At 40.4% G+C, this 25,590-nt stretch overlaps 2 protein-coding genes and 3 long non-coding RNA genes across 8 annotated transcripts; all 5 read left to right on the top strand.

Moving 5' to 3' along the window:
- The first annotated feature begins 7,176 nt into the window (after positions 1-7,176).
- Positions 7,177-8,047, top strand: LOC142519014 (uncharacterized). The gene is made up of 3 exons (XR_012813692.1): positions 7,177-7,622; positions 7,724-7,769; positions 7,804-8,047. It is a non-coding gene; the product is annotated as an uncharacterized LOC142519014 (long non-coding RNA).
- Positions 8,048-10,492: 2,445 nt separating this feature from the next.
- On the top strand, positions 10,493-11,617 carry LOC142519673 (uncharacterized). The gene is made up of 2 exons (XM_075622705.1): positions 10,493-11,062; positions 11,150-11,617. The coding sequence occupies exons 1-2, from the start codon at positions 10,493-10,495 to the stop codon at positions 11,615-11,617; spliced, it is 1,038 nt and encodes a 345-aa protein (XP_075478820.1).
- Positions 11,618-12,195: 578 nt separating this feature from the next.
- LOC142519672 (uncharacterized) lies at positions 12,196-13,215 on the top strand. The gene has a single exon (XM_075622704.1). It carries the CDS (start codon positions 12,196-12,198, stop codon positions 13,213-13,215), a length of 1,020 nt encoding a protein of 339 aa, XP_075478819.1.
- Positions 13,216-16,224: 3,009 nt separating this feature from the next.
- On the top strand, positions 16,225-17,803 carry LOC142519908 (uncharacterized). Of its 4 annotated transcripts, none has more exons than XR_012813811.1 (5): positions 16,225-16,500; positions 16,748-16,923; positions 17,181-17,239; positions 17,343-17,443; positions 17,561-17,803. It is a non-coding gene; the product is annotated as an uncharacterized LOC142519908 (long non-coding RNA). The 4 variants fall into 4 exon arrangements; XR_012813810.1 differs by having other exon boundaries at positions 17,176-17,239; XR_012813809.1 differs by having other exon boundaries at positions 17,181-17,443.
- A 7-nt stretch (positions 17,804-17,810) lies between these two features.
- On the top strand, positions 17,811-18,832 carry LOC142519909 (uncharacterized). Its single transcript, XR_012813812.1, has 2 exons — positions 17,811-18,015; positions 18,523-18,832. It is a non-coding gene; the product is annotated as an uncharacterized LOC142519909 (long non-coding RNA).
- Positions 18,833-25,590: the final 6,758 nt, after the last annotated feature.

Genomic DNA, 25,590 nt, shown 5'->3' with positions numbered 1-25,590 from the left:
TTAATTATTTTATTATTTCATGCAGTAGTTTGATTTTTCAGTTATTTCAGTGAGGCCGGACTGGAGTTGGAGCTTTGAGATAGAATTTAAGATTCGATAAATATTTCCAGACTTTATTTTTAGCTAGCAAGTAAGTTAATTTAAGTTAATAAGGAGGTTTGAGGATTTAATTTAAGTTACTTGAGGTGATTAAGAAATAAGCTCATTTAAGTTACTTAATTTAGGGATTAATTCACTAAATTAATTAAAGGATTAGTGAGGCTTTTAAGGGTTATAAATTTACTAGCTAGAAAACATTTTTCTTCCATTCATTAGATGAATTTTCGGCCACCCTTAGTAGATTGAGCAAGGATATGCCAACTCACCTTTGACCCTTTCTTTGTATTTAATTAGTAGGATAATCTCTTCATTTTTTTCTAGCACCATTTAATTAGTGATCAATCTTATCCTACCCTTGTTGGACATGCAAAAATCGGCCACACTCCACACTTGTATCCCTCCAAAAATCATTTGATAACAAGCAAATTCAAATTTCAAAATGAGGGAGACTTGGTCTTGATTTGTCCCTTATATTTTGGCACCCATCTCCCTCACTCCCCTAACCATTTCCTCATCTCCCTAATCTCGAAATCAGAGCCATTTCAGAGTAGAAAATCGTGACCTTCATAGCCTAGAACAAGAGAGAAAAGTCGAGAGCAAGTAATAAAAGGAAAGAAGCGCTCCACCTCCTCCGCGCCGAGTCGTCGTATTCTTTCGTTTTTCTTTCAAACGAAACCAAGGCATGTCTAGATTCTTTCAAACCTCAATCAAGTCCTATTATCAATTATTTTTCAGTACATGATCATGTTTTGATAGGCAAAAAAACCGAAATACATCAGAAATTTTCAGAAAACACACATGCAGATTTTGACTTTCATGATGCAGTTTCACGGTTTGCTTTGTTTTGTGAATTTCAGGTATTGGATCGATTCCAGGCTCCTAAGGCGACATCTAGACATGTAATAGGATGCATTAGGACCATGTCGGTCCATTCATTTAACCCCATGCACGCTGGAAAACATGAGAATGACAGCAACTCCACCTCTTGTCCAATTAAGCTTTTCGAAATTTTGTTTTGCTGTCATATAGGGAATGAATCTGATCATGGCTGCCACAAGGCCTATAGCTATGGTTAGATCACTTCCCTAGCATGTCTAAGACGTGACTATGTTGCCCTTTTGGTGGCTTGGTCCATGGTGGATCGGTTTTAAAATAAAACACCAGAACAGCCCCTCCCCACTTTCGGTTTCCTTTTTTTTCAGCTTGTGTTGTTTCGGTTTTTGGTGGAATGGTGTGGATCTGGTTTGGCCTATAGCCCTTAGCCACGGTTCATACCATGCCCCTAGATGTCTAGATTGTGCCATGGTCAATCAAATGGCCACTGAAACGACACGAGACAGCAATCAAAACAAAACACTACACACGCACGCATGAGGGCCCTCGGTAAGGACTTTCGGGTGGTTGCTGGAATGAGGTAAATTGTGGCTGGCCTAGGGCCCTTAGCCATGGTTCAAATCATTCCTTGGGACGTTGTGGAGAGGCTTTGGTCGGTGGTTCAAGCCCCAATGGCCAAAAGTCTCGCAAACGACGTGACGCAAGCAAGGTTGCAGCTTCTGGAAATTTACAGCAAGTTGCTGTGTCGGTTTGGAGGCTCGTTTGAGTTCTTGTTTGGCTTTTAGCCTGTGGCCTTGGACTGGACAGTGCCTCATCAAGTTAGGAAGGTCGTGTTTTTGACCGTTCGTGATTCGGATCATTTTTGAGGTCGTACGAGAATTTACGGTGCGATGTGCCAAATTGACTCTCGGAAGAGCGTTTCTTGTTTTGGCCTCCATTTCACCTAGATTTCGACCCTCATCATTTTAGGAGCATTAGTTCATAATTTTAAGCGTATTTTAATCATGACTATACGTCGGTTCAGTGTTGGTTCGGGTTGGTTCGGAGTCATGATTAAATACGAATTCGGTAGACGTAATTGTCGCATTTTCAAACGTAAATTGCATGGTTGGTCAAGTTTAAGCTATTGCATATTTTTCATGACAGTTAGGTTGCAGCGAGCCTGGGGACGATCCAATCCAATCCAGTTGGTAAAATTACAGGATTTTTCATTATGCCAGTTAATTATATTACGTGCATGAAAAATAGAAAATACTTATTTTTGAGATTTATGCGATATGGCTTGTGGTCAATTCACTATTATGGGAGCATTATTTTATACGGTCGCTAGTGACCGATCAGTTCGGTTTGGTACCACCCAGTCGCCGGTGACCGGTCAGCTCAGTTCAGTTTGATACTCCCCGGTAGCCAGTTACCGATCAGTTCAGTTCAGTGCAGGGGCCACAGGCGTAGACCATAATCTCAACAGAAATTTTTTACCAGTTATTTCAGTACAGGGCTCCAAGGAGCAAACATTTTTACTATGATTTCAGTTCAGTTATGCACGTATTATAATTGCTCAGTACAAGTTATTTTCAGTATGCCTCATGACATGATATTTTATCCCATGCACATTTTACTTCAGTATTTACTCGTTACCTATGATATTTGCATGCTGAGTCTTTAGGCTCACTAGACTTGATTGTTGTAGGTACTGATGAGGCCAGGGCCGAGGGCGGGGACCAGTGAGCCAGCTTGGGTCGGCAGTAGTGGCACCCGAGGACCTCAGTTTCAGCACTTGCCACTTTTTTTATGCTCAGACATTTTATCAGCTGTTGAATATTTTTAAATTGTTATTTTCGGCAAACTTTATTTTCTTCCGCTGCTATATTTTAAACATTGAACTTGAGTTATCAGTTGATTTTATGAATGAGGCACTCCATTTATTTAAAAAAAAAAAGAAAATTTTTAATTTTCCGCAAATTTTCAAGCAAGGAGTTTTCGGGCCTCGACAGTTGCTAACCCAACCGAATTATTCGAGATTTTGGAGATTGTTTATTCATCATCTATAAACCAATCTTTCGATCCTAACAATTGGTATCAGAGCTGTAGAACTCGTAGATCAGAATACGTATAAGCCATGCATAATTACTATTATTTAAATTAAAATGATTTTTATGCATGAGGATTTAAATTCTTTTCTTTAAATTTAATTATTTTATGCATTAGTTAGTTATTATCTTTTCAGTTAAATAAGTGAGACCGGACTGGAGTTGGAGTATGAAGATAAAATTTAATATTAAGAAAACATTCCTAGAATTTATTTAAGATAAATAATAAGTTAATTTAATGTAAAAGAATGTTTAAAGGATTTATTTAAGTAATTTGAGGTAAGTAGTAAATAAGTTCATTTAGGTTCAATAATTAATTTATTAATTCACTAAAATATTTAATGGGTAGATAAAACACTAAAGATTTAAAATTCAATAATTAAGAAATATTTTCCCTCCATTTATCATGCACTTTTCGGCCACTTCCCTCAAGATTTAATATTGATTTGTCAACTCACCATTTTGATATCTTTCCTTAATCCTTTCATGGCATAATTAATTCCCTCATTTTAAATCCTCAATAAATATTAATTAAGCAATTTCCCTACCTCATTTAACTAGATAATTTCGGCCACCTTAATGAGATTTGATGTGGAATTTACAACTCACCATTATTTGATTCCTTTCCTTATCCCTTCACGGTAAATAATCCCTTCATTTTTAATCCCCACTAATTAATAATTAAGCAATATTTCTACCCTTTTTTTTAAGAAAATCGGCCCCCCTCCTTTGTAGATTCAAAAACTTTGGACAACTCATTTCCTTTGATATCTTTCCTTACCCTTTTTCTTGATAGATAATTCCCTCACCATTTAATCTTCAATAATTAACAATTAAGCAATTTTTCTACCTTATTTGACATGATAAAATCGGCCCTCACCCTAGCAAATCAACCTCAAATCTCTTGATATAAAATCATTTCCATTATCTCCCAACTCAAGGATAGAAAAGTTTCGAGCTTACCATTTTATCTCCCAAATACTTTGCAACTTCCCCATTCATTTCCCTAGACATCCTTCTCTCTCTTTCTTTGAAAATTTCAGTAGCATAACCTCTCAAAATTTGTCTTAGGCTAGAGGAAAACAAGAGAGAAAAACAAGAAAGTGAAGCAACTCCGTCTCCGCCGCGCCGCGTCGTTGTATTCGTTTGTTTTTCTTTCAAAACAAATCCAAGGCATGTCTATATCTTTCTTTGCTCTTCAATCAAGTTATATAAATATTTTTAAACATTACATGATCATGATTTCATGGAAAAACCGAAATCAAGACAACATTATTTTCGAAAACATGTACAGATTTTTTCGGCCTTCCTCTTGTGCCTTCACGATTTTTGTTGATTTTGTGGTTGCAGGGTTGGCTCGATTTTCAGGGGCTCAAGGCTGCTTTTAGACACAATCTAGGGTGGGTTAGGAAGGTGTTAGTCCATTGGTTCCAGTCCCTCCTCCCCCCAGCAACGAGTTTTGACAGCAACACTTCATGTTGCAATTGTTGAGTCTCGAAAATTCTGTTTTTGGATTGTTCAAGGAGGTTCGAATCTTGGTTGGCTTTTGGGCCTCTAACCATGGTTGGAACCCTTCCTTGACATGTCTAGGACGTGACCAAGATGCCCTTTCATGGCTTGGTTCACGTTCCCATCGGTTTTAAAAAAATAAAACAAGAACAGCGCCCCATCGGTATTCATTTTCTGGTTTTGGTTGTGTGTGTTGAGTTTCGAATTTGTGGTGTCAAGTGGGTTGTGGTTGGCTTCTAGCCCTTAGCCATGACTCATGCAACACCTTAGAATGTCTAGCATGGACCATGGTTAACCTCATAGCCATTGGATCCTTCATTTGACAGCAAAACAAACAACACCCCCACGCGTGCCATGTGTGTGTTCTCGGGAGAAGCTTGTATTGTCGTAGGTGTTGGCTGGAATTGTGGTTGGCCTAGGGCCCTTAGCCATGGTTCAAACCATATCTTAGGTTGTTGGCAAGAGGCTCTGGTTGGTGGTTCAAGCCCCAATGGCCATTAGCCTTGCAAACGACGCAAGGAAGCGCAACAGCTGCTGCTGTAATTTTCTTGACAGCAACTTTGTGCTTCGGTCCAGAGGCTCGTTTGAGTTCTTGGTTGGCTTTTGGCCTATGGCCTTTGACTGGACAGTGCCTTATTGAGTAAGGAAGGTCATTTTTTTGACCATTCGTGATTTGGTTAAGTTTTTAGAGGTCGTACGAGAATTTACGGTGCAAGGTGCCAAAGTGACTCTCGAAAGAGCGTTTCATGATTTTGGCCTCCATGCATAATTTTTGTGTATTACAGCCCTTGGTAATTATTTTCCAGTACTTTTAGGTGTATTTTAATCATGTACTAAATGATGGTTCGATGTTGGTTCGGGTTGGTACGGAGTCATGGTTAAATATTAAGTTTGTTGGGCGTAATAGTTTCGTTTTTAGTTCGATTTTGAAGCGTTGGTCAAGTTAAGTTATTTGCATGTTTTTCATGTTAGATTTAGGTCGCAGCGAGCCTGGGAATGATCCAACCCATTCGGTAAAATAATACAGGACATTTAATTATATTACGTGCATAAAAATATAAAAGTTTATTTTTGAGATATATGCGGTATTGCTTGTGGCCACTTCACACTCATGGGATTGCAGCTTATCATGTTATTATTACTTCATCCGTTGGTCACTGACCGGTTCATGTTCATGTATTTGTACGGATATCCAGTCCAAGGGCTGTGTTGATCTCTACCGCTCAGTATACTGTAGTTTAGTCTGATCAGACGATTCAGCTCATGTTATGGGCCACTTGCGTAGAACATATTCTCAACAAAAAATTATGATATGCTATTTCATGACAGGGCTCTATTGAGCAAACATTTCACTTACGATTTTTCAGATATGCACGTATTTATAATTATTCATGACAAGATATTTTCACGTTACGCTTTACGATATGATATCGTTACACGGCATGAAATTTTATGATATATTTACTTGTTATCGACGATATATGCATGCTGAGTCTTTAGACTCACTAGACTTGATTGTTGTAGGTACTGATGAGGTCGGGGCCGAGGGCGGGGACCAGTGAGCCATCTTGGGTCGGCAGTAGTAGGAACCCGAGGACCTCATTTATCAGTTTATTTATTATTTTATGCAAACTCATTATATCACGATGAATTATTTTAAGTTGTTGCTTTGAAACAAATATTTACTTCCACTGCTATTTTAAACATTGAATCTTTTTATCAGTATATTTTATGAATGATGCATTTTATTTATTTAAAAAGAAAATTTTAAATTATTACGCAAATTTTCAAGTACGAATTTCGGGCATTTACAAGAGCAGGGTTTATCCTTGTCTATAAACACTATTCATTTAAATGGTCTCATTCATTAAAATTCACATGTTTTTCAAAGAGGACTTTGATGATTTGAAGATCAGGATTCATGCTCATTTAGCTGAACAAGATGATGATATGTGATACATCATTACAAATGGACCAATGAAAATAAAGAAAGTCAATATTTCCATTTCACTAATAGAAATTTGTAAAACGACTTTGCCAGTTTTTGCTTCGGAAATCATTATTGTCGAAGTAATACATACTTATTTACTTCGGTTATAAAACTAACAAAGAAAGTACACATTTGAATTCGAAAATTAAAAAACATGGGCTTAACTTCAATTTTTAAGTCCCAATTTACTTCGCAATATGTATTTGACAAAGTAAAAGAACAAAAAATTAAATTTATAATTCCTAAATGGTGATGTAATAGCTCAAACTAGTCGATCCCCATTTCTCCATATCTCTATTCTCTTGACTAAGTAATTAGGGCTTTCTCTCAATCTCCATTCCCGATCTTCACTTCCGCCTGCTTCCATCACTTCCACCTCGAAATATGTTATAAGGTCTGGTCAATTAATTATTCGGTAATTTGACTTAAGAGTTGATTATTTAAAATAATTATTTATGTCAAATAAATTCAAAAAATGTTTTAAAAATATGTAATTTAGAATATCGGAGAAACTAAACGATATAAAATACATATAGAATTAAAATAACACAAAGTACAAAATAAATACAAAACCAGGTTATTTGAGCACAAGTTACTATTAATAGTATTACCCAACACTTAATACACAATACATACATACCCACACTCACATCATTGGGAAAAAAATAAAAGGAAAGTAAAGCCCTAGTCCCAAACCCTTCCCAACTCGTCGCCCTATCCTTGCTCCAGCCAGGGCCGCCAAGAATCAGTTCTCAGACCACCGAGGGTTGCAGCTGCGGTATGGATGGTGCCTATGGAGTCCTAAATCATGCAAAGTGAGCCCTCTCTAGGGAGATCAAGCCCTTGATCCGCACTACTTTTTCCTTCGTTCTATTGAGATTTTGTCTTGATTTCTCGGTTGTTTAGTAGTATTTTGATAAGGATTATAATCTAAAAGATCACTTGGTCATTCCCTATTTTTCAAGCCAGGCGGATACATAGAATTTCTGGAAAGTTTTCCGGCAAGTCCCTGCAACTGCACCACGGCGAGACTACCACTCCTTGTTCAAGCTTCGAATTTAGGTGCATTGAGCTAGGTTTCCAGTTGCAATTCGATTAAGGTAGGATTTCCAAAACCTGAGATTTTGTTCCCTTCGATTTAAATTGTTTTCGTCGATTTAATTGTGCTATATTGAAGTATATATCGCTTATTTGTTAGTAGGTTCAAGCATTGAGACATGTTTGAGGTATAATTCTTCAACCGAGAAGTTGATATCGAATTAGTTTGTGAATATAATTGAGATTTATCGTTAATTACGTTGAATATTGGAGCTATTGGGATTAAGTTTGATTTAGAATTTGTCAAATATTCGTATGGTATTAAAAGTTGGAATTTATTGGAGCGATAATTAGTTAATAAATCGATTTGTTTTAAAATTTAAAAATTTTACCGAATTGTTAGATTATTTGCTGCTTTTATTGAATATTGGATTCAAGAAATGAATTTGGATAATGTTTGAAATACAATGTGTATTGGTGAATTAATGGGAATTGATACCCCGGGATGTCCCGGGTCATGGATAGTACCCGGGATGTCCTGGGCCATGAAGCCGGGCCATGGGTAGTGCCCGGGTCAGGAGGATGGATTATTCCCGTATCAGCAAGACGATAATCTGAGTAGAAATCCGTATCTCAATCTGCCCGGGACGTTGGATGTATGATTGAAGTCAAAGTAGAGAGGCCAGTCGAAAGACCAGGCCATTGGAACACCCGACATAAACTACCAGGGATATGGGATGCCCGAGCTCTCATGAAAATGCCCGAGAGGCACTTTACCCGGGCCACTCCGATAAACGTGCCACATTTAATTACGCTGACAAAGTAAGGTGTGTGCGGCCGACCTATCTCTGACACCAGTGCAAGTGGTTGACAAAATCAAGTAGGCTGGATGTGACTAATATGAGATTTGACATGTCAGAACAATAGAGTATAATCAGCCACCCTACTGTAATTAATGCACAACACAAAGAACGAGGTCATCATTGCATCTTCTACTATAAATACCGGGTTCTCTTTGCATTTACTCTCTATTCAGATATTGAATACACTCATTTATTGTGTATTTACTACTCACCTTCCACACCAATCTCACAACCATCACTTGGTTATATTGGTTTCTTGCTTGAGTTATTCACTGACTTAAGCATCGGAGTGGTCACGTCGGACATCCCTTTGTCCGACGCCCATTCACGTGGTTACTCTCTTGGTTGCAGATCTTCACATCTATTCCGGGAAGAAAGCTTTTAATCCAGACGTCTTGTTCTTATTTTTCCCAACATCTTGATAGTAGATTCGGTGGAGCACCCGATCCGGCTCACTCATTTCACCCGGATTACATCATTGGCGCCGTCTGTGGGAAGTTCTGAGTTATAAGACGTTGATATGTCTCCTACTAGGAGAGCAAACAAAGACACATCCCGGATTCAGGAAGAGAACAACACTCGTCTCTCTGATATAGGTGGTCAGCCAACTAATGGTCCCCAGCCGACCATCCATTTAACACCCGAGGAGTTGACTAAGATTGTAGCTGATGCTGTTAAGACAGTCGTGGCGAAGAAGACCCCTACTCATCATTCCAGCCACCCCGAGCAGGAGCGTGAGCAGCCGCGGGAAGAAGAGAGAGGGGAGGAAGAGAGGGAGCCAAGTGCAGGTTCTAAATCCCCTACTATAGCAGAGGAGTTAGAAGAGTTGAGGAAGAAGGTGAGAGTATTGGAGGGACAAGTTGGTTCTAAAAGCAATGCTCAAATTGCCAAGGGTTGCCCATTATCCGATACCATTGTCCTGGAGCCACTTCCTGGGCATTTCAAGTCAGCCAAAATCAAAGATTATGATGGGAGTTCTGACCCCGAAGAACATCTGGCTTGATTTGAAAACATGGCTATGTTACATTGTTATGGAGATCAAATCAAATGTAATGTATTCCTGACCACCTTGATCGACTCGGCCCAGAGATGGTTCGAAGGGCTGGCACCTCAGAGCATTCATTCTTTTGAAGACTTTCAAAAAATTTTCTCGCATCAGTTTAGTATCAGCAAGAAATACAAGAAGACTGCCTTCAGTCTGTTTAAAATAAGGCAGGGCCAAGATGAAACTCTAAGAGCTTACATTAAGCGATTTAATCGAGTAGCTTTGGAAGTCCCTGCATGTGCTCCAGAGACAAAAGTTACAGCTTTTATGCAAGGATTGTGGGAGGGAGATTTCTTTCGATCCCTTACCAAAAATTGCCTGGGAACTTCGAAGATTTCTTGTCCCGGGCAGAGAAATACATCGATATGGAAGAAGCGCAAAACCAAAAGAGGAAAGCCTTGAAGAGAGCCAGAGGAAGACCAGGGTTGTCAGACCCGAGGAGAGAGCTCACAAGAAAAGTGGTCCAGGGCATTTCTCCTATGTCCCTTTGAGAATTGCTCGAGATAGGGAAATCCAAGAATGTATCTCGGATATGATTCCTCGTCCAAATCCAGCAGCACCACCATCAAGATCAGAAAAGAAAGGGTTCTTCACCCTTCACAAAGAATGTTATCACAATACCAATGAATGCCGAACACTAAGAAAGGAAACTGGTAGGCGTCTTGTGCCAGAATCTCACCGCCCCCCCCCCCCTCCCCCGCCCGAGATAGGTCTAGACAACCACCTTGGTTGTCTCGACGTCCCGGACCTAATACTCCCCGATAATCAGCATATATCCCGAGTGGAAGTAGGAGGGAGGAGGGACGTTCCCAGGAAGAAAAAGGAAGACAACAAGAGAAAAGAAACGCCTCCCCAAGTCGAGGAGTAATAAAGATGATTTCAGAAGGATCTACAGATGGTGATTCCAACCGGGATCGAAGGGCAAGAAACAGGAGGGAGTGCTTAGAAGTTGATGGGAGAGGGAGGAATGGGCCAGTTATAAGATTTGGCCCTGAAGACCTCAGGGGAGTTAGTCTACCCCATAATGATGCTCTCGTTATTCAAGCCCGAGTGGCTAATTACTGATGTGTTGAGAGTATTCGTTGACAATGGCAGCTCTGTCAATGTCATCTTCAAGGAAGCATTGGTTCAGATGGATTTACACGAGTATCGATTAGAGGCGGTGGAGACTGCTCTATTTGGCTTTGCGGGTCATGTAGTGTACCTTGAAGGGGAAATAACCTTGCCACTGACCTTGGGAACTGAGGATTTGAGGAAGACAGTCGTGACAATCTTTACAGTGGTGGATGCCCCGTCCTCGTACAACATCATCCTGGGGAGGCCGACTATGAATGAGATGAGAGCCGTGGCCTCCACTTATCATCAAAAAATTAAATTTCCAGTACGAGGGCAAGTCGAGGAAGTCAAGGGAGATCAGCCCTCTTCTCGGAAGTATTATGGGGAGACTGTCCGAGTGGATCAGAAGAAGGCAAGGAGAGAAGACAAGGGGAAGGTAGTGAAACGAGTGGAGGAGGCGGCCAAGGAAAGGGAAGTACATTTTGTTGCAGAAGAAGAGCAGGAAGCGTTGGAGATTGAGCCAGGAAAGCATATCCGGGTGGCCCGGGATCTTGAAGTCTCCACCCGGATAAGACTCTTGAATTGTTTAAAAGCTAACATTAATGTTTTCGCCTAGTCTCAACAGGAACTAGCCGGGATCTTGCCACAGGTGGCTGAGCATAAGTTAAATATCCTCCCGGGATCCCGGCCCATGAAGCAGAAAAAGAGGTATTTTGGCCCGGAAAAAGATAAAGTCATTGATGAGCAGGTGGGAGAGCTGTTACGAGCCGGCCACATTTGGGAGGTTCAATTCCCCACTTGGCTCTCGAATGTGGTTCTTGTTCCAAAAGCTACTGGAAAATGGAGGATGTGTGTAGATTTTCGGGACTTGAATAAAGCCTACCCCAAGGACTGTTATCCACTCCCCCAGATTGATCAACTGGTGGACTCAACGTCCAGGTGCGAGTTATTAAGCTTTCTGGATGCTTACCAAGGGTACCACCAAATCCCTTTAGCTCATGAAGATCAAGATAAAGCCAGCTTTATAACTTCCGGGGGCACTTTCTGCTATGTAGTGATGCCCTTTGGATTGAAGAATGCTGGGGCCACGTAGCAACGCCTGATGTATCACGTTTTTTAGAAGCAGATAGGCAGGAACGTTGAAGTGTACGTGGATGATATCCTAATAAAAACCAGGAAAGTCTCCTGCTTCATTGATGATCTGGCCGAGACCTGCACCACTTTGAAACAGTATGGAATAAAGCTCAACCGGCAAAATGTGTGTTTGGGGTCAAGAGTGGAAAATTCTTGGGTTTCCTGGTAACTGATTGGGGAATTGAAGTGAATCCAAATAAGATCAAAGCAATAGTTGACATGTTTCCCCCCGCTCCGTCCGGGAAGTACAAAAATTGTCCGGGAGAATTGCGGCCCTGTCACGTTTTATCTCCCGATCTGCTCATCGAAGTTATCCATTTTTTCAAGTTTTGAGAAAAGCACAAAAATTTGGCTGGAATGAAAAATGTGAGCAAGCTTTCCAAGACTTGAAGAAGCATTTGGCTGAGTTGCCTGTTTTGGTGAAACCAGAGCCCGGGGAAAAACTGTGGATTTATTTATCTGCTATTGAGCACGCCGTTAGCTCCGTACTTATCAGGGAAGAAGAAACCGACCAAAAGCCCGTATATTATGTTAGTCATGTCCCTTCGAGGAGCAGAATTGAAATATAGTGAAGTAGAAAAAATAGCCCTGGCCCTGGTGATGACTGCCCGGAAGCTGAGGCCTTATTTCTTCTCACATCCAATTGTGGTTCTCACCAATTCTTCACTCGGGATAATCATGACACATGCTGAAGTCTCGGGAAGAATGGTCAAACGGACAGTAGAGCTCGGGGAATATGACATTGAATATAAACCTCGAGTTGCTATCAAAGCTCAGGCCTTAACGGATTTCCTGATAGAAATGATTCAACCGGAAGAGGAGGAAGTGTGGAGAGTCTTCGTCGATGGGGCATCAAATTTGTTAGGGTGTGGAGTTGGGGTGGTTTTAATTGCTCCATCAGGAGAGAGAATCAAGTTGGCTCTAAGAATCGATTCTAGGGTCACCAACAACGAAGCTGAGTATGAAACCGTTCTGGCAGGGTTGCAAGTTGTCCGGGAAGTCGGTGCTTCCCGGGTCATTATTTATTCTGATTCTCAACTAGTCACCCAACAAATAAAAGGGACGTATGAAGCCAAGAATGAAAAAATGCTCAAGTATTTAGGGCTCATCACGGCCCGGGCAACATCTCTAACCGACTGGAGCATTGAACAGATTCCTAGAGAAGAGAATGAGGAGGCTGATACCTTAGCCAAATTGGCTGCCTCTATGTTGGACACAAGCACCCGGGAAGTCATGTGTTTTACCCGATTAGTACTCTCTGTTGATGAGGAAGCACCACCAGCTCGGAAAAGCTCATGGATGACTCCTATAATTGAGTATATGGTCCATGCCAAGCTCCCGGACGATAAAACTCAAGTTTGGAAAATCAAAAAACAAGCACCTAGGTTTGTCCTTTTGAATGATGTTTTGTACAGGCGATCATATCAGGGTCATTTGCTCAAATGCTTATCAGAAGATGAAGTAGAATATATCCTCCGAGAAATACACGAAGAGTTCTGTGGTGAACATCTCGGTGGAACTGCCCTGTCTCGAAAAACTATATTAGCTGGATTTTGATGGCCCCGGATGAATTAAGATGCTGCCCAACTTGCTCAGAAATGTAACGGTTGCCAACACCATTCTAATTTTCATCATCGTCCAGCTGCTGGCATGCAGCCTATATTAGCATCTTGTCCCTTTGATCAATGGGGATTGGATATCGTGGGCCCATTCCCAATAGCCCGGGCACAGAAAAAGTTACTTTTGGTGGTTGTAGATTATTTCTCTAAGTGTGTGGATGTCGAGCCATTAACCAAAATTACTGAGGAAGAGGTCATGAAATTTCTCTGGAAAAATATTGTTTGCAGATATGGCATCCCAAGAAAATTTATTTCAGACAATGGAAGGCAATTCCAGGGAAAGAAAATCATATCTTGGTGTCAAGAAATGAAGATCATTCAATCCTTCACCTCAGTAGCCTACCCCCAAGCCAATGGTCAAACGGAAGTAACCAATAGAATCATTGTACAAGCATTAAAGGCCCGACTCCATGGAAAAGAAAAGGACTGAGTGGAAGAATTATCAAGTTTATTATGGGCATATCGAACTACACCCTGAACAACTACCCGGGAAACTCCATAAAGCCTAGTCTATGGTTCAGAAGCAGCCTTAACTGTGGAGATCAGAAAATCTTCCACTCGGATAGAATCTTACCCAAGCAACAATGATTAGACCCAGGCCATTGAGCTTGATTTGGTTGAAGAAAAAAGGAGACCAGGCAGTCATTCGAATGGAAGCTTATTGCAGCCGGATGATGAAATCCTATGACAAGCATGTTCAATCGCGAGATTTCCAGGTGAGAGACTTAGTAATGAAAAATTAAAGCTAGTGGGTGATGTGAGGAAATTAGAAGCACGGTGGGAAGGACCATTCAAAGTAATTCAGAGAGTAAGCTCGGGGGCAGCTTATTATCTAGAAGACTCTCAGGGACATGCTCTTAAAAGACCCTGGAATGCATGTCATTTGAAGAAATATTATGTTTAAAGCTTTTGTATTTGTTGCTTATACATCAAATAAAGAAATTGTTCAAGGAAGTGTCTACTAAGTCCAGGGACCCGTACCCTGGCCCGGGGACCTGCACCCCGGTTATCTACTAAGTCCAGGGATCCGTACCCTGGCCCGGGGACCCGCACCCCGATCACCTCCTAAGTCCAGGGACCCATACCCTGGCCCGGGGACCCGCACCTCGGTTATCTACTAAGTCCAGGGATCTGTACCCTGGCCCAAGGACCCGCACCCCGGTCACCAACTAATTCCAGGGACCCGTACCCTGGCCCGGGTACCCGCACCCCAGGTTATCTACTAAGTCCAGGCATTCTTACCCTGCCCGGGGACCCGCACCCCGGTCATCTCCTAAGTCCAGGAACACGTACCCTGGCCGGGGGACCCGCACCCCGGTTGTTAGAGTAGATGCCCTGCAAGCCAAAGGTTGGCTAGGAAATATATTGACTCAAGTGTAATAAGCAATCTTTATTTTAATATAATTTACTTTTTAATGGTTTCATTTTTACTTTATCTGTATACCCATGCAATCAGCATAGATAAAGTCCTTGATTATGCTTTAATACAAATGAATCGTAATTCGATGTTGAAACTAATTTGTAAACACTGTATATTCTAAATTCGTTCTTAGTCGATTCAGCCGCCTAAAATATGGATAAAGGTTGCTTGAGCTCGAGACTAGCATCTATGATGTTGTGTACTGCGTTTCTTGGTAAGGGCATAGAGATGTCCAAATATACAGATGGGTAGACATATGATGATTATACCGAACAACCCTCCCTCGGACTTTCCAAGTGGTTATCATTCATCAAGATGATAAGTCCGTGGTTATGATTGTGCACCATTAGTCCTTACGACCCAGGACAACACTGAGGCTCCAGGATAGTCATCAGGTGGCGAGGTTGGGTACAGTTGCGACACATATAGGAGCCATTGCATTGTGGATATCCTATGTGATCTGATGAAATAATAGTGCGTGTAATCTTTGGCCAGAGTATGAGACATGTACATGTTCTCCAAATGGTACATGCGATGCCACTATTTATAGTTATCACATAGTTATCGAATTATTATGCAACCCTCGATGAACCAATGGTTGCAGATTCGATCGGGATATATGAGATGAAGGGACCGTACTGTACGTTAATCATAATCGACTGGTTCTTGCAGGCACTATCAGTGATACCTAGGGGATCATGGGGCGATGCTACTGGACGCTCTTACCATGATCCGATGGGTGCAATCAGAAATGAGTTCTGACATTCTTAATCAAGGTGTTGATGAAAAGAATAGGGCTAACTAGAATAAGCTCGAATAAGAATAAATATTATTCTGAATCACAAAGAGTTGCGAACCCAAGACTAGCTGTATCCCTAGACCATTGAAGGTCACACAAGTAATGGATCATTTGTTTCCGTTGAGAGAATAAATTCAATGAGTTGAATTTATATTATGATATATAGTAAATTCAAGTAGTTGAATTTATGATAATTAAATTTTGAGAAAAATAAATTCAAGAAGTTGAATTTATAAGATAGTAAATTCAAGAAGTTGAATTTATGAATTTATAAAATTTGGGAGAATAAATTGAAGGAGTTGAATTTATAAAATCTGAGAATTTAATTTATTAAACTCAAAAGTTGAGTTTATTAAATATTAAATTTTGGAGGTGATAAAATTCAAGGAGTTGAATTTATAATTTAAATAATAAATTCAAATGTTGAATTTATAATCGATTTAATTTATTAAACCACTAGTAGAAAAATCGAATTTTACTTCGGCATACGTTACTTCGGCAATAATAAATTACGAAGTAATACATTACCAATAACTTTAGTAATAACACAAGCGAAGTAAAATAATATATTTTACTTCGGATGTTTAAAAACACGGGCTTCACTGTATTTTTTTATTATATTTTACTTCGGCATATCAATGTTGATGAAGTAAAAAATAAGGAAAATAAGTTCATACTAAAGTAAAAAGATGAACCGATAAGTTTAATTAAAAGTATGTCCACACACACTAATCACTATCTATTCCTCTCCATTCGCCGTCTAGGGTTTTTTCTCCTCCATGTCTCCTCAAATGGCGGATGATGTGCACTATTGTCCGCAAGACTTCTTCCCATTCTCACTTTTGTGAACCCAAATTCTCTCATAAAAATTAAATCTTTTCGCGTGCCCACTTCTCCTATACTCTGATATATGAATCAGTTATTCGATTATTTCGAGATTTGATCTGGGCTTAAATCTCCGATTTTGTTGATTACACTGCGTAAAGAGGAGTCTCTTCTTTGAGGTAATTTCTATACATGTTCGTGGTCATCTGTAATCGATGGGTCGTTGATGACACTGAGTATTTTAAATTTTTGTTGTAAGTACTTTGTGCAGGATTGTATATACAGCAACTCAAGTCTTTTTTTTCAGTATTTTTTTTTGTTATTTTTTTGGAGGGGGTGTGTTATTTATTTTTGGTTGTGATTTGGGACGCTTGGAAACATTGAAATGAGCTAATCACTTTGTTTGCCGGTTGCTTGGATGATTAGGGAGACTCATTTGTGGTATGAGAAACCTTGTCAAGTGAGGAGCGATTCATTGTTGAGTCAGTATTGGGGTACTCTATCTCCTTGTGAGAAGTAGACTGTATTGCGAATGAGAGGAGATGAGCTGATGAAGAGTGCTCTGCTATCTCGCGCCTTGGTTCGGACAACTATAGCCAGATGTATGTTTCAATTTTTCATTCCATTGTTGGAACTCTTGTTTTGATCTCAATGTTCCAGTATTTCTTTTGTTTTTTAATGCGAGATGTGGTTTTTTGATGGAAGAGTTTCTCTCCCTCTCCCCTAATCCTGGGTCCGGCCATCGGTCCCGGTGTCGATAAGACCTTATTTTTCACGGAAGAAACTTTTTCTTCTTTTATTTGATATAAACACAGGAGTTACTGATTGGATTGTTTTTTTTTTTTTTTTTGTAGATCAGATTCACTAGTTAGTCCCCAATCAATGAAATTCCGAACAAACACTTGTGGAAAACCTGAGGTTGGACTGTTTATTTTATATGATATTATTATCCTCACTTTTCTAGTATCATCATGCTGTATAGCTTTCCCTGCAACCACTTGGGCTATCTGTATATTGGCAGGTAGATTGGGTTCTAGCGATGGCTGTCAACCACCTCGGCTGCATTTCAATATCTCGCACACGTCTTCTTTGGTAGCTTGTGTAGTGACCATCAATTCTCAAGTAGGTCACTATATGTTTATATCATTCTTGTTGTCGAGATCCACACACTTAATTTTAGTATTCATCACTGCTGCTAAGTCAGCTGAAACGCTTTTGTTGTTTTATTTTCAACTATAGATTGGTATTGACGTGGAAGAAAAGCACCAGAGTATCAAACATAGTATTTTGTCTTTTGCTAAACGATATTTCTTGGAACATGAAGTTCGATTTTTTTTAGCTGATATCACTGACCCGAAAGCCCAGCGCCAGGAGTTTATCAAGCTGTGGACACTCAAGGTCTTACTGACCATTAGATTGAGCTTCATGTCATCTAAGTAAGTAACTAAGAAGGCATCAAAAGCAGCTTCACATGTTGCGCTTCATTACTGACCATTAGATTGAGCTGCATGTCATCTTGATAAGAAGGCATCAAAAGCAGCTTCCAGACGCTGCATTTTCACATGTTGCGCTTCTGCTACTGTTGAATTTTTCTTGTATCCAGGGCACAGCATTTTTTCGTTATTCTCAGCGGCTGAAGCTAACAAGGCCATCAAAAGCAGGAAGACCATAGATTTCTGAAACAAGCCGTGCAGGTGAATTTTCATGGTGTTCACTATAAATAAATTAAAGGAGATCCAAAATATAATGCTCTTTTTCGTATGGAGTTTATTAGGGAAGAAATTGTGGTTGTGCCAAAAAGGTTAGTAGAAGCCAAAGCTTTCTTTATTATTTTGACTGAAGTAGAAATGAGGTTGCTTGCTTGTTTAAAAAGGCATGGTAATCAATTAAAAGAATAAAGAATGAGGGAGGAATGCGAAGCATGTCAAGCTCTAGACCATAGGAACGGCCTCCTACTCTTTTAAAAATTTGTTTTTTGGAGTGGAAACTTTTACTAAAATATTTCAGTTTTTTTTTATTTAAAAAAAACAATTTCTATGTGTGTACGTCATTAAATTTGTTTTTAAATCCATAAATAACGTTTTGGATTTGCGAAATGGGGTGAATAGCTGTGGTTGAAGTGTTAACAATGTATGATGCAACTGTGTATGTTTATTTGTGTGCCTTCCCTATTTGCCACTTGTACATGTAGAGGATTGCAGATATCTTTGTCACATCTGTCTACCTCTACGGCATGGTTGATATGGAGTCAATCTTCTGCAAAAATGATCCTTGGGTGGAGATCAGATTTTGCTGTTTTATTGTTGAGATAATTGCTTGAGATGAATTGTTGTCATTGTGATATATTTTATATTAGTGATTAAAAAAAGAAATTCTGTTCCTGATTTTCATATCTTCTGTGTTGTAATCTTAAACTTTTTGTGTTTATTCTGTTTATTGCTGATATATGTTTTGGTTAAAATACTTTCTTTCATTTGTTTTATTTGGTGGGTTGTTGGTTTTATCAAGAAATTTGAAGCCCGAAAATCATATACGGGAGTATGATTCTAGACCGTAAGTGTTGTCTTTTTTTCAAGATTCTTGTATCATTTCCAAGTGGCACAAATTCTATATGTTCTTACTTTTAAGTTGATTTTGCTTCTTGAAACAAGAAGTTGGGTTGCTTCAGATTTTGTTGGAGTTTAAGGTGATCTGGTTTTGTCTTTTATATCTGTCAATTTTTATTTGAAATAGAAGAATCTAATGTATTTTCTTTTCAAATTTCAGTTTGCAGGATGCATCAAGAAGCAATATTACACTCAATTTCAATATGACGAGGTCAGAAGTGAATGGAGTGAATTTGTTTAATCCTATGTAGGTGCTTAAATGGATGGTGTATGTTGGGATAAATATTTTGTTTGTCATTGTGGATTTTTGGATATACTTTTGGTTTTGTTGATACATTTTTGGGTTATTTGTGGATTGATGAATATGTAATTGTGGATTCGTGGATATTCATCATTTTTAGATGGATAATTTATGAATTTAATTATATTAATGTATTAAGTCATATATTGCGAAGTCTTTCTTTAAAAATTACTTCATCAAAAGCAAAGTTGTTTTGCGCAATTACTTCACCAAAATACAAATTATTGAAGTCTTTCGAACCACTTACTTCGTCACTAAATCTAAATTGTGAAGTAACATAATATAAAATACTTCAACAAATAGGATAAATGCTGAAGTTATAAATTATATTTACTTCAACAAGTAGGATAAATTGTGAAGTTGTTTGTGACTATTACCTCACCAAAATACATAACTATGAAGTCTTTCAGATGAATTACTTCGTCACTCAATGTAAATTGTGCAGTAAAATATTATAAACTGCTTCGCTAAATAATAATTAAGACGAAGTTATATATAATATATTACTTCATTACTTACAATAATCGATGAAGTAAAACACATTTCTTACTTCGGCACCGGTCCAATTCTGGACCGGTTTTCCTTCGAAAACCGGCCAAAGTCTTCAGTATTTTCAATCATACAACTTCGGTTATTATGCGAAGTAAAAGGTACATCTATTACTTCACGTCCATATACTTCGGCACTTAACGACCTTATTGCTTCATTGAATACGCGAAGTAAAAAGCGATTTTTCTACTAGTGAACTCAAAAGTTGAGTTTATTAAATATTAAATTAAATATAGTGAGAAGTATGTTTAATGAGCTTGTAGGAGTACAAGTCCAACATACTAAATAATTAAACTTCTTAATGGACTTTGATTAATTAATTAAACTAGTTGGACTAGTCCAATTAATTAATCAAGCCCATTAATGTTAATTATTTGTATTAGGTTTTGATTTAATTATAAATAGGAGTGATCAAGCCATAACCCTAGCCTCCACCTTGGAATTTTCGAAAAATCCCCTCTCCCAAAGCATGAATATTTCGGCCACTTCTCTTTGGAGAAAAGATTGAGCCGTCTCTCAAACCTCGATCTCCAACGTAAAAATCTCTTCTAACTTTTCTAGTGCAAATTAGAAGAGGAACAAATCTTCTAGTCGTGGACCTAATTAGAAGGATTGAAGGAAAGAGTTTTTGAAGATCATTCGTAGGGATTCATCAAGAGCTAGATCTGCCTATAGCGGATTAGTTGGAGCGAAGTGATTTAATTCACTAAAGGTATAATTCTAACACCCTCTGAATGTTGATTCAATAAACCATATGAGTGCCCAAACAAACATATTTTGATTGTCAAAATAAAATAAAAATTTTTAAACTTTCGCTGCGTTTGGGGCACGAGAAAATCGAGATCCAACACCGGTCACCTCCTAAGCCCATGGACCCGCACCCTGCTTATATGAAGACCGATTGTCTATTAAACCCAAAAGGCTTATGCCCCGATTATTAATATGTTTGGTGAAAGGATAATTAAAGTCTACAAGGATATTTGAAGTATAGCTTTGCAACAATTGAAATATTAAACGCAAGAAATATAAAGGCGGATATTTTCATTACCGAAAATACTTACAAAGTGCCCAGAAGCCCGAAAAAAAAAAAAAAATCCTAATCTACTTTGGGATCTTCCTCCTCCTCTTCTTCTGGGAGGGAAGCTGCAGCTTTTTCCAAATTAGGGAAGTCTTCTCGATCGGAGGGAACTAGGCCTGCCTCTTGGAACTGCTCGAGGCACTTATTGAAGCCCAGGTAAAAATAGACGAAGGCCTTATCAACCACCATCTTTTTGAATTCCCGAGACTTCAGGAATTTCGGCATGTCCTCCTCCCGGGAAATCTTTGCCTGTTCCAGAGCTGCCTGTGCCTCCTCAGCTTAAACTCGAGAGGACTCCGCTTCTACCCTGGCTGTCTGCATCTCTAACCGGGCAACTTCTGATTGGGCATCAAAGTTTCTCTGAGCCTCGGCCAGTTCTGCTCGGGCAAGGTCCATTTGTTGTTTCCAGCCAGCTCTCTCCTGGTCAAGAACGTGATCATGGAGCTCATTCAGCCGACCTACCTCCTCTTGGAGTTTGGCAAGCGTCTCCCGAGCAGAGGTGGCTTATATGTTGGCTCTTTTGACAGCCTGAGCCACTCGCTCAAAGGCTGACATAAGCATTTGCAAGCCCTGTAAATACAGAGAGTTAGGAAAATTGATACATAATTAAATAATGGAATAAGTAAAGGGAACTTACAGAAAAGGACCGGGCCACTCCTTCGCACAACATCTCATTGGGGTGGAGTCCTTGAAGATGCACCACTTCCTCAGGGCGCAAAAGACCTCGGATCATCTTGACCAGATCCGAACTGATGTCATCCCCGAATATATTAGGGAGGACCCAAGACTTCCCACCCTGGGGACCAGTAGACGATCCGGCGAGAGGAGGAGCCTGAACAATCTCTTCACTCTCATCCTCCACAACCACCGTTTCAGTGGTCGGCTCTGTCACGGCCTTCTTCTTGCGGTGATTCAGAGGTGCCAGGTCCTCCTCAACGACCGGAGGTGGCCTTTTACTGGGTAGAAGTAGCCTCCTCTTGAACATCTACCTCCGCCCGGATCCGGCTCTCCTCTAGTGCCCGGGCCTCAGCATCCGCCCGGACTCGGCGTTCTTCCTGCTCTTGGGTTTCTCGGGCCCTCTTTTCCGCCCGGGCTTGTTTTTGCTCGGCTTTCTTCTTTGCCGCCGCCTCCAGGAGACTTGCCCTAATCATCTCTTTTTCGGCTGCATCAAAGGAAAGTTAGAAACATAAAACAGAAGGGAAAAGTTCAAAAGCTAAGGAAAATAATTTACCGGCCTGTGACCCAGCTTGGCTAAATTCGTCAATCATTTGGTCCAGAGGGTCTTTAGGCCGGGGCCCGATCCCATAATTCACCATATTATCCCCCCCAATTAGCACTGAGGATAGGAAATATTGGCCCTCAATCGCGTCCCAAGCATGGGTAAAAAGGGGAAGGAGTTTGTAGTCTCGAGGAAGCTCGGGTTGATCGGGAAGGGAGGATAGAAAACCCGTGTCACACGCTGGGAGACTTGGGAGTTGTAAAAAGAAAAATTTGTTTTTCAATCCCTTCAGAGAGGAAGGGATGTCTGTCAAAAAGCGATATTTCATACGGGCCATGAAAGAAAAGACCCCTTCATTAAAGCGACATGAATCAAAAAAATGGAAGATAGGAGAATTAATTAATAAGTTTTTCATGCGAAATAAAATGAAGGTGGCTGCCATAATTCGAAAGGCATTTGGGTGGAGATGATTGATCGGGAGCCCATAGAACCGGGCAATAACTTCGGAGAAATGATGGATCGGAAATCGAAGCCCGCTCTTGAGCTGTTCCACAAAGAAGGTTTGGAAGCCCAAGGGAGGGGTGTCCGGGTGATCGTTGGACTTAGGAATCAAAATTTTGTAACAAGAGGGGATCGCTCCTAGGGACCTGATTTCCTCAGAAGTCCCGGGGCGGAGGTTGGAAGTCACAGTGGAAAACCACAGTGGGTCCGCAGTTTTCTCCTTCCCCTTACCCTGGGGACCAGTAGGTCTAGAGGAAGGTGCTTTGTCTTGTGTTTGAGAAAGGAGTCGGGAGGAAGGGATGGGGATACCTATTTGGATGTGAACAGAGGTTTCAGAAGGGGTCGGGGAGTTATCCTCCGATCGACCCCTGACATTCTTACCGGATGTGGATGAGGTGGAGTTTGACATGGCTAAGAAGAAGTAGAAAATAAGAAAGAGGAAACTTACTAGGAAGATAAATTTAGGTGGTGACTGGTGACTGATAAACGTAGAAGTCGCCGGACCGAAAAGCTTGAGAGAGAAATTTGGCAGAGCTTCGCTACACGGTTGAATTTGCAAGTGATTTTTCAAAAATCACTAAGTTACTATATAGGGGGAAGAGACTGATCTGAGCTGTTGATCATGCGACAGATGGACGCACGAGATCAACATGGGGAAATGCGCGGGATATTTGAAAAGATAGGCACGGGATGCGAGGCACCATGATGATTTATCTTCTCGGAATTCAAAGATCTGACAACTTTAATGTTAGGGCTTACGTCATCATTGATAGGGTGACATCATCCCTATCCTCTCGAGGAGATGGAACGACAAATACTTTTCCTGACCGGGCACACAAGACTAGTCGGGACAGCGAGTACGACTCTAGCCCGACTATTTAAGGAAGGAGTGGTGATACCCCGGATGTCCCGGGTCATGGATAGTACCCGGGATGTCCCGGGCCATGGGTAGTGTCCGGGTCAGGAGGATGGATTATTCCCGGATCAGCAAGACGACAATCTGAGTAGATATTCGTATCTCAATCTGCCCGGGACGTTGGGAGTATGACTGAAGTCAAAGTAGAGAGGCCAGTCGAAAGATCGGGCCATTGAAACACTCGGACTTAGACTACCCGGGATATGGGATGCCCTGTAAAAGCCCGTATTTCGTATTCATAATTTTGCGGAATTATTAAAAATTTTCTAAATAAATAATTATCTCGTCTCATTTAATTAAAATCAACATGTAAATAATTTTAACTTTAAAATAACTGCGGAAGCAAATATTGTTTTCAACCAACAATTTAAAAATAATCCAACGTAAACATCAATTTAAAAATAATCCAACGTCATAAACTAAATCATGAGGTCCTCGGGTTTACTACTGATTAGAGCATGCAATCCTATCATAAATTCTAAGTTTAAAATATTAACCCAAAACATTAAACTTCAAATACAACTTAAGGATTTATGATACCTGTCATGAGCATCGTCTCCGGGTTAGTCTCCGCAGCATGGAGAGCAAAAACTCTGCCTTGGGTAGGCAGATTCTTCTGTGGGCAATTATTCAATATGTGGTCAGTACTACCACATTTGTAACACTTTCCCGAACCATACATACATGGCCCAGCATGACGACGTGAGCACCTGGCACAGACTGGATACTCCACTGTCCTCGGGACTGCTCGTCCCTGCGGTTGCTGCTGCGGCCCTCTGTTCTTGGGTGGACCGTGGAAAGGTCTCTTATTCTGATGCTGTGACTGAGGAGGACGGTGTGGTGCCTGAAATGGTCGTTTTCCAAGGCGATCGCGCTCAATATCATTCTGGTCTTGCTCTGCCACTAGAGCTCTGGAAACAGCAACATCATAGGTAGTAGGGCCAGCCACCCTAACATCACGGCGTATGATCGGTCGTAGACCATTCATAAAATGCCTCAATTTAGCTCCAGCATCATTAACAATTAGGGGCACAAAGTGACATCCCCTCTCGAACTTACGGATGAACTCCGTAACAGTCAAGTCTCCCTGCCTCAGGGTCATGAACTCCGTGGTCAACCTCGAACGCACCTCCTCAGTAAAATATTTAGAATAGAATACCTCTGTGAAGTGCTCCCAGCTCAAAGTAGTCAAATCCAAAGCCACTGATGCTCCTTCCCACCATAGGCGAGCGTCTCCTCCGAATAGGTAGGTCGCACATCGAACCCTATCTCCATCTTCAAGCCCCATAAACTCGAAAATAACCTCAAGGGACTTAATCCAACCCTCGGCTGCCATAGGATCGGATGTACCTAAGAATTCCTTTGGTCACATCTTCATGAACCGCTCATAGATAGCCTCCGGTCCCGGCTGTCTGGCTCCCACTGCATTGTTCCCCGCAAACTGTGCGAAGAACTGAGTCATCCCAGCTAGCATCTGGGCATTCATGTCTGGTGGAGGGGGTGGTGGTAGATCTCTTTCCTCGTTCCCCCTTTGTCTTTGATCCTCACCGCCCTCATGACGGCGCTCATCATCACCTCTCGGGCGTCCAACACGGCGTCTAGGAGGCATGTTGTTCCATAATTATAACCCATACGTAACCAACATGCATAATTCCAATATTTCTTTACATTTAAATAAATAATGCATAATCGTAATCTTGACGTAAAATATTTCATGCTATCATGACGAAAAAAAATATTTCATGCTTTAAAATAAATGCGTAATCGTAAGACTTACAGACCGAAGACGTGACTTCATGAGCTTCTCGAGAGCAGTAGTAGTACAACCCTTTACAAGATCATAGGCTCTGATACCAACTATAAAAGCCCGTATTTCGTATTCATAATTTTGCGGAATTATTAAAAATTTTCTAAATAAATAATTATCTCGTCTCATTTAATTAAAATGAACATGTAAATAATTTTAACTTTAAAATAACAGCGGAAGCAAATATTGTTTTCAACCAACAATTTAAAAATAATCCAACGTAAACATCAATTTAAAAATAATCCAACGTCATAAACTAAATCATGAGGTCCTCGGGTTTACTACTGTTGTC

The sequence above is a fragment of the Primulina tabacum genome, chromosome 11 (assembly GCF_025594145.1).
Source record: "Primulina tabacum isolate GXHZ01 chromosome 11, ASM2559414v2, whole genome shotgun sequence".
In the NCBI taxonomy this organism is placed as follows: domain Eukaryota; kingdom Viridiplantae; phylum Streptophyta; class Magnoliopsida; order Lamiales; family Gesneriaceae; genus Primulina; species Primulina tabacum.
This window is presented reverse-complemented; position numbering and strand designations above follow the sequence as displayed.

Excerpts from the sequence above, each read along its gene's own strand:
- LOC142519673 (XM_075622705.1), top strand. The coding sequence starts at position 10,493 with ATGATGCTCTCGTTATTCAAGCCCGAGTGGCTAATTACTGATGTGTTG. Across the intron at positions 11,063-11,149 it reads AGCCAGGAAAGCATATCCGG|GAACTAGCCGGGATCTTGCC; the intron begins GTGGCCCGGGAT and ends TAGTCTCAACAG.
- LOC142519672 (XM_075622704.1), top strand. The coding sequence starts at position 12,196 with ATGTCCCTTCGAGGAGCAGAATTGAAATATAGTGAAGTAGAAAAAATA.